At 33.0% G+C, this 9,356-nt stretch overlaps 1 protein-coding gene across 1 annotated transcript; it reads left to right on the top strand.

Annotated features, from left to right (window-relative positions):
- Nucleotides 1-620: 620 nt before the first annotated feature.
- LOC107452932 (cuticle protein 16.8) lies at nucleotides 621-1,514 on the top strand. Its single transcript, XM_016069563.2, has one exon. The coding sequence runs from the start codon at nucleotides 621-623 to the stop codon at nucleotides 1,368-1,370; it is 750 nt and encodes a 249-aa protein (XP_015925049.2). The 3' UTR covers nucleotides 1,371-1,514.
- Nucleotides 1,515-9,356: the final 7,842 nt, after the last annotated feature.

Below are 9,356 nucleotides of genomic sequence, written 5' to 3'. Positions count from 1 at the left end.
AGTTGTAGAATATATGGCACAAATTAAAGGACAGCTCGAAGATACATCCAGGGTCTCAACGAGATTCGAACCCACTACCTCGATGCTATTGAGTATCAGGCGGATGAAATTGCTCATCAGTAAGGCCTAATTTATATATGCAAGTATATAATTTGGGCTTCATCGCGAATGTGAGTTTGAATGTTAAATACAAAGAACGGCTTCTCAAGTAGAAGAACCGTAAGGATTAATATACATCAAGGGTTACGGTGCGATTCGAACCCGCTACCTCCATACTTCATAGCTTTTAGCAGCACGTTGATATTCTCGGTAAGAGATGTTCTTAACTATAAAAATTTTGAAACTAAAAAACAAGTTCATATTCAAATAATCGCTTATATGCTGCTTATTCGTTTGCAAATTTTGATAAGAAGCGAATCGAGTTTGTCTTAGTTCAGAACCGTAATCTCAATGTCTGCCTGGTCCTTGAGAAATTATGATAAATAATTGTCAATAAACAAAGTTGTTTTTAGAGGATCCACTCAAACACAAATAATATTGCAAATACATTATTATTTACGTTTCTTTTGAGATGACAAGAACCATAATGCTTATAAAAAAATTCTATTTAAAAAATATATATGTTTTATCAACAGGAAGAAAAGCCCCAACCATATGCTTTTGGATACGACGTTAAAGATGAGTATGGTGCTACACAAAACCGAAAGGAAGAAAGTGATGACTATGGTAACAAGAAAGGATCTTATGGATACACCGATGGTTATGGCATTTACAGACAAGTTGATTACGTAGCTGATGAAAAAGGATTTCGCGCTGTAATCAAAACTAACGAACCTGGAACCGACAACCAAGATTCTGCTGATACTGATGTTCACTCAGATGCTGCTCCAGTCAAATATGAATCAGCTCCTGCAGTATACAAACCAGCACCTTCCCCATACAAGCCAGCTCCAGAATACAAACCAGCACCCACTCCATACAAACCAGCTCCAGAATACAAACCAGCACCCGCTCCATACAAACCAGCACCAGCAGTTTACGCACCAGCCCCAGTTCCTTACAAACCAGCACCCGCTGTCTATGCTCCAGAGCCATACAAACCTGCAGTGTATGCCCCAGCTCCAGAACCATACAAACCTGCACCAGCTGTTTATGCTCCAGAACCAGCATACAAAGCTCCAGTTTACGCCCCTGAGCCAGCCTACCAACCAGCTCCAGTTCACTACGCTCCTGAACCCGAATACAGGCCAGCACCTGAACCTGCATACAAACCTTACCAACCAGAACCAAAAATCTACCAAGAATCTGCTCCAGCATATCAACCTCCTGTATACTCAGGCCCCCCAAGTGACAGCTACGCTCCCTACTAAAAATTTGGACTGAAAATGTAAAAAACTTATTTATTTTATTTAAATTTCAATGTTTTCAATGTTTGTTATGTTCCTCTTGACTGTAAATTTGTAAATGTATCAATGAATGTCTCCAGTTGTTGGAATAAAACGATCGAAAGAAAAGTATGTGTAATTGTCGTTTTTGCAATTTAAAGCTAAATTAACTTAAAATTTAAATGATGAGGTTTTAATTCGGTTGCTAACGTCATACTAGGCTGCACTAATATGCTATCAAATAATAAAGAAAAATTTCAAGAATTATCTCAGGGTAATTATTGAGTCTCTCATTTTCTATTATAAATAATGGTAATTCATTTTTATTAAAATTACTAAATATTGTTTACAAAATAACTAAAATACGATAAATAAAATATGACAAACAAAATATGATAAATATAAAAACAATAGGATAAACTAAAATACGATAAAGAAAATGAATAAGTAAAAATAAACTATCTACAACAGATAAAAAGAAAAAAAAAGGCTTAATTACTAAAATGCAGACAATTTAAAAAATTTGTCTCGAAAAAGCATAGAACATTTTTTTCCATAAAATTTTTGATGCTAAATTTTAACCCTAAAAAAATTATTACCGAAAACTATCTCTGATCTTAAATTCCATTTTGCAATTTTTTTTTTCTAAATTTGTTTCATAATTGCTTATTATTTATATGCCGACATAGTTAATGATATATATTGGTTATAAAATTCTTCAAAATTATTTCAATCTAAACACGTATGTCACATGATGCAACCTTTCTCTAAATTGTTTGATAATGCATGGTTATGAAAGCTTACAATAAAAACATAGATAACATTGATAAAATAAGTTCTATAAAGAGTAAGATTTTTCGAATTAAGTTGGGTCTTATAGGGGTCTTAAAAAGAACATTCCAAGGTGTAGGGGAAATTTTTTCCAAGACGTTTGTTTTTGCTCAGTAATCACGAAAAAAAAATTCTTTATAAGGAAAAAATTTAAAAAGAAAAAAGTAGCAATATCTTTTCAATTACCTATCAACTCAATTGTCTGGATTGTTGACAAAATTTGCATTAATATGTTGAGTGACATGCCAATTATAGGTGATTGATGCTGGACTTTCTGTTTAGGCAGTAATCGATGACTGACAGTGTAAAATATCATATAAAACTGAAAAAATTAATATCGTTTTAAGAAATTAATGAAAATTTACTTAAAATTTGCATAATTGTTATTTATTACAAATAAAAGCTTTATTTATTTTCATCTGTTAATAGTGTGCTTTGCCACACCATAATACGAGAGCTTCCAAGCAGCGCATGTGGTCTCACGGAATATCCTTAAAAATACATGTGACACTCAACACATTAAACATCGCAAAGTGCAAAAGGCAGCTTCACAAAAATAAAACATTTTACTTTCTTTTTTTTAATAATATTTTGTTGGGTTAAAACAAAGTATTTCCATTGTTCCTAGAATAGTTGCAAGACAGCTGTTCGTTGGAACGCTAAATTAAATTGAACGTAGGGTCTTATGGCACAAGACAAGGTTTAAATGAGGGCATGCTACGCCAAGCAACATGCTTTTACAGGTCAAAGAGTAAAGTGCATAATACACTTCCATAAAAAAAAGACATTAAACATTCATAATAGGGTGCAGGAACAATCAAAGGTGATAATTAAATAAAAACTAGTTAAAATTGTCAATTCAATAACATTTTACGAACGATAAAATTTTATGTACTTTTTAACTGAGTAACCAGAGCCTGACTAAGGCAGGGGCATAAGGGGCAGTAGCCCTGGGCCCTCACATCAGAGGGGGGGGCGAAATCGGATAGAAAATTTATTTTACGATTCCTTCTTTATCGAACTTTTTTTAAGTAGTAGTAGTTCATTTACGTCGCACTAGAGCTGCACAGTGGGCTATTGGCGACGGTCTGGGAAGCATCCCTGAAGATGATCCGAAGACATGCCATCACAATTTTGATCCTCTGCAGAAGGGATGGCACCCCCGCTTCGGTAGCCCGACGACCTGCGCGCGAAGTCGAGCACTTTACGGTAGAACAGTTTAACGAGGACCCATACCGCACACCCTCGGTCCCTACGCAGACTGATCCAAGTGGTCACCCACCCGCACACTGACCGCAACCAGTGATGCTTGACTTCGGTGATCTGCTGGGAACCGTGTCTTAACGATCAGTCCACTTCGGGACGAACTTTTTTTAAACAAAATATCAGTACAGTGTAAAATCCGTCAGTTTTCTGTTAGCTTTTTCATTAATCTATCGCAGGGGTCACCAAACTTTTTTGATCATCGACCCCTATATAATTTTTCGAAATCTCCATCGACCCCCACAGAAGTAATTTTCTGTTAATTTAAATAAAACTCTATTAGATACTGAGTTTGTACATTTATTTTATGATTTTTAAACATTTATTAAAGTAATAGTACATTGTGCAACAATAGTTTTATGAAAAATATATTAATATTGCAATTCAAATACCTTATTATTAAATGATAAGTAATTATGCATAAGTAGATATAATAAGTAAAGATTTACTGCTTCTTGATCAATGAGATGGGTGTGCCTGGTGTTTTTTTGCAAGGTTCGCTATATTGGATTCAAAATTGATCAATTTTAATTTTCGTCAAAATTGGTCAATTTTGTAATTTTCGTAAAAAAATACAAAGTGTGCTATAGTTTTGTCGCAGGCTGTACTAATCCATATTATTAATGCTTACCTTCCTTTTTGTGCATTGATAATTAAAATTGATATCTAAACCAAACGAATGGTTTTATCGAAACAATAACTAATTATCCAAAACTATAAAAGTTTTAATAGTGACACTGCAAATATTCAACACAGTTTGCAAAGATAGCTGAAACTGCGTGTGATATCTGCATTTGTAACGTCATTGCTCGTCACACGTGACATTTGGACAAGCGCACATATGTATATGACTTATAAAGTGCGCTGAGTTCGTGCCACTGCGCGGTGGTACGTAAATACTTGTTTCACCCCAATAAATATACGTTTATTAATTTATGTTTTATAAAGAAACTGATATTGAGTCAATTATAAAAAAAAAAATTCGCAAATTTTACATACTTAATTCGGCATGTGTGATTTGCGTATTGAGAACTGTTTTTTTTTTCGACGTACAATCGACCCTTCCGATTCGGATCGACCCCCATTCGCCCCCCTGTCTCAGATCGACCCCCGCTTTTGTTAAATAGACCCCTGGGGGTCCATATAGACCACTTTGGCGACCTCTGATCTATCGTATGAACACAAAAAATCCATATTTCGTAAATCCATGGCTTTCTAGGGCAAAATTAGACAATTAAAACCCTGTATTTTCAGATATCGCAAAATGCGATATGTTTATGAAAACACAGGTTTCTGATTGGCTTAATTGAGCTATCGTAATTGTAAAAATTTTGTTGAATTCCGCCTAAATGTCAGCAAGGTTATGAATTTTTCGCAGCTAAATGATGAAGTAACAATCAGAAAACTGCATTTAGGAAACTGCCATCGCATGATGAACATAGAATTATCAGAAAATCAATGAAATGGACAGAACGATTTTTTGTCTGACGATTGAAGGTGGGGGGAGGGGATTTTATAGCTATTTTAGGCTCTAGTCAATTTTCTGGTTATATATCTATAATGAGGTCAAAAATTTAAATACTTCTATAAAATTCGATTCTTCATTACTGAAGCAAATAGGGGGCCCAAAAGAAGTTTCTGCCCCGGCCCCAATCAAGCTATGTCGGGCCATGTGAGTAACCACCTATTTTAAATATTTGTCATTGAACAGTGAACAACAGCTTCATTTGCCGTCTCTTATGCTATTTTTTATATCTATTATTAACTAAATTTTAAGCACGCTGTATGTATAGTACCGAAATGTAAAGGTAATTATAAAAATGGGCCTAAGATTTTGGTTTATAAATTCCCCAAAAATGAATTTATACAAAAATGGATATCTTCAATTAAACGCGACATTTATCAAGCAGCAGCGTAAAAGCTTCTTAATTACATAATAAAAGACCTATTTAAAAAATTGCAATGTTTTGGTATTGTTTAGTGTTTGTTAGCAGATATTATAAGATTAACAAAACATTTATAATTTTGTAAAACTTTTGGCCGTGAAATAAAATAAATTTAAATATCATTTGTTTTGGGCAAATATTTATGAATTCGTACCAAAAATAAAACTATTCTCGAAAATAAATTTCCGATGTGTCCCGCAGTGGACTGATCGTTAAGACACGGTTCCCAGCAGATCATCGAAGTCAAGCATCACTGGCTACGGTCAGTGTGCGGGTGGGTGACCACTTGGATCAGTCTGCGTAGGGACCGAGGGTGTGCGGTATTGGTCCTCGTTAAACTGTGCTACCGTAAAGTGCTCGACTTCGCGCGCAGGTCGTTGGGCTACCGAAGCGGGGGTGCCATCCCCTCCGCAGAGGATCAAAATTGTGATGGCATGTCTTCGGATCATCCTCCGGGATGTTTCCCAGACCGTCGCCAATAGCCCATTGTGCAGCTCTAGTGCGACGTAAATTAACAACAACAACAACAAATTTCCGATGTCATTAAAGAGCTGAAACTTTTATTTTTTTAAGAACGAGTAAAATGAACAGTTTAGTTTTATTTTTAAAAGAAAGGAGAACACGCTAATAAGAATATAGATTGGCACTTGAAGTTTATATATTCTTAATGATAGTATACTATTATTCTCATTTAAATTTCATAAATATTTTACTTGAATGCAGAAAAATTCCTGCACATTCAATGATAATAATAAAAAATAGGAACTTAAGTCATAGTTTGTCAATTAAATTGTTTTGGGTAATAATTTAAATTAGTTTTAATCAAACTGCTTCATTTAGCACGGTTCTTTCTTAGACAGATAAATTGCTTTAGAGTATCTTATGATGATGTCGTAAATGATTTCTTATGACATTAAAATTAGTTATTAGATTTTATAATATAATTTTAAGGAGTCAAATATAAGCGAAAGTATTGAACCATAATTTATTGCTTACATTAAATTTTCACATAATTCTAAACACACTGGAAATAAATCATTTCTCTATCTGTATCATTTATTAAGTTATTAACGTTTTTTCGAAAAAAGACAGTGGTTTTTCCATCAAAAATAAAACTTTTTCACGTGTATGCTTTTTTGATAGCATGTTATTAGAATCCCAAGGAATTTCTTTTTCTGTTGAAGAAAGAACTTTAAGCTAATTTTTTTTCACAATTAGCCCAAGATAAAATTAAACATTGAATAAGCGTTTTGAAAGTTAAAATTTTTACAGCATTTTATTTATATCTGCATTCGATATTTTTTTTTTCTTTTTAATTTTGCATATAGGGAACCATACAAAGTGTTATAATTGATATACAAGTAAATGAATGCAACAAAATACTGCAAAAACTATAATGCTGAAAAGAAAGAAAAAAAAAATTTTTTACGAACAATATCGCTGTAATTTACAGCTTTGAAAATTTGGAAACTTTTATACGTATTTTTTTTGTCTGAATATTTCAAAGATCTGAGCCATACTACTAATTTTTAAAAAATTACTTTCCAACCCACAGGCGGCTTAGCAAATGGGCAAAATTGGTAGAATGTTTCTCACCATTACACTATCTCTCGATCTACAAGTAATAACATGGAATACCCGGTTTTGCTATGAGGAGAAGACTGCAGGTTAAATTACTTTTTGCATGCAGAAACGTCAGTGGTTTAATGTGTGCAGGTCTAAAACTGAAAAGATGTTTATTTTAATTTTATTTAAAAATATATATATATATTGTTTTGAGAATACTTTGACTTCTTAGTCAGTGAGAAGTTATTTTTTAAAATTTAGATGAGTTCTAGAATTTTATTGGTAAGAATTTTTTCTCATATTTTTAGATACAGTGTATTCCATAAATATCGCCCATAATAAAATTTTATTTACTCCTTATCAAAGGTGAAGTTTAGAAAGTTAACATATTATGGATTGCAAATTGATGCTTTAACAAATGAAAACAAAAACTATCAAAATCTGACAAATCACAGTTGAATAAAATACTTAAACCTGTTTGATTGCGGAAGGATAGAGAAGATGAAAAAAGTTAATTAAAAACATCTCCATATTTCAATCTGAAATCAAACAGGTTTTTATGTAGATGTAGGTACTTTTTTTAAATGTAATTTGGCAGATTTCGATTACATTTTTGTTTTTTTCCTCCCTTAAGAATTTCTTTGCAACTTCAAATGAGTAAACATTTTGTTTAATATATATTTAACAAGAGTAATTTTTAAAAAAAATTGTTTTTTACTGATAATTAACATTTTATACCAGTTGACGACTGAAAAATAAAAACAAAAAGTTAAATTTATTTTTGAAAATAAAAAATATTATTTTAAAGCTTTATAATCTTAAGAGTAAAATACTTTGCTAAATTATTTTGCCTCATTTTAATATATGAATCGTTTATTTGTAAATAAATGTTGTGTTTGTTTACATTATTTCCACTTAGAATTTCAATGTTTTTCGCATGGTTCTGAAATAATTCGTTAGAGCTTATTTTAAAATAACAATTTTATGAATGTGTCAATAACTTTTTGTCTCTTTTCTAACATAATCTGTCGTATTTTTTAATCTCGTAATCGTCTATACATTCAAAAGTATCATTTCTTATTTTCTAATACATGATTCATTACACATTAGAAAATAAGAAGTAATACATTTGAATGATGCTCATTCTTTTGATATTAAAAATAGCTTTGATAAATCATGATTTAAAAGTCAAAGGAAAACTTTTATTTTAAAATCCTTTTCCATCATGAAATGCAAATAAAGCTGCTTCAAAACATCAAATAGTTCTGCATGTTCATATTATTGAGTTATAACGTGATACATATTGAGTTACTCTAATAAAGAACTAAAGATTCGCCGCTTAAATTAAGTGTCAGATTTGAACTATTATAATTTTCTTGAGGATGACGTCACAGTTATTGAGAGGCTTAGATTCTCGGTGGCTATGAGTAAATACACAGAGCAGATTGCAAGGAAGATATTATGAATTTGAAAGGCTACGTGTGGTGAAATTGACAAGGAAACGAAAGTTGATGGGAAATATGTCGAAGTTAAAAGCGCAATACCACTGTTAACTCGATTACCAACAACGAAATCACTTCGATGGCAGCGATAGTCAAGTTAAAATTGTCAGATGATGCTTGAAGCGAAAAACACAAAGGGTGATATTAATATCTTATGCCAGAGATCTTATAACGCATGTTACAAATCGAAGCGATTTAAATTGTTATTACCTTTGTATTTCAGGTTTTGATTTATAGGAGACATAAATTGGTGGGTCAACGAAAATAGATTTGTTATCCAATAGATGTAACACTACAGCATCGTCCATCCTCTGTAAAACATTAAAAGAGTAAAGATGTGAAAATTTTTGGATCTTTTTTTTAAGACAGGTTTAAGACTAGGTGGAAGTTTTATGTTTGGACTCTGCTTAAGGGCAGGCTGAGACTTATCTGGGGATGAGATGCGAGATGTTTTCGGAGGGGGAGATTTGGAAACAGGTCTACGAGAAGTGGATGGTCCAGTGAAATTCAATTGACATTTCTGTTTAGTCTGTTGTGAGGTAGATAATGAAGGTATCTGTTTGCGTACTTACTGGGCAATTTGAGATCTTAGTTGCCACTGTAGGACACACCAGGAAAGATGATAACTAATCAGCGGGCTTCATGAAATGTCAGATTTTCTGAGACTTTCACAGAGTGTATTTCTTTCTCCTGCGAGCATCTTGAACAATTTCTGGAGTATGTTGCCCTGCAATGGGGCGGTAATTCACAGGAAACGTCTGAGTGGCCAGGAGAAGAGCAGCGAGTATAAACAGATGTACTTCGGCTGGATAACTTCGAATGTCTAAACCTGTGACACTGAAAGCATCTCAAAGGATTTAGAA

The sequence above is a fragment of the Parasteatoda tepidariorum genome, chromosome 4 (assembly GCF_043381705.1).
Source record: "Parasteatoda tepidariorum isolate YZ-2023 chromosome 4, CAS_Ptep_4.0, whole genome shotgun sequence".
NCBI lineage: Eukaryota > Metazoa > Arthropoda > Arachnida > Araneae > Theridiidae > Parasteatoda > Parasteatoda tepidariorum.
The sequence above is the reverse complement of the archived record's forward strand: the minus strand, read 5'-3'. Positions and strand labels throughout refer to the sequence as shown.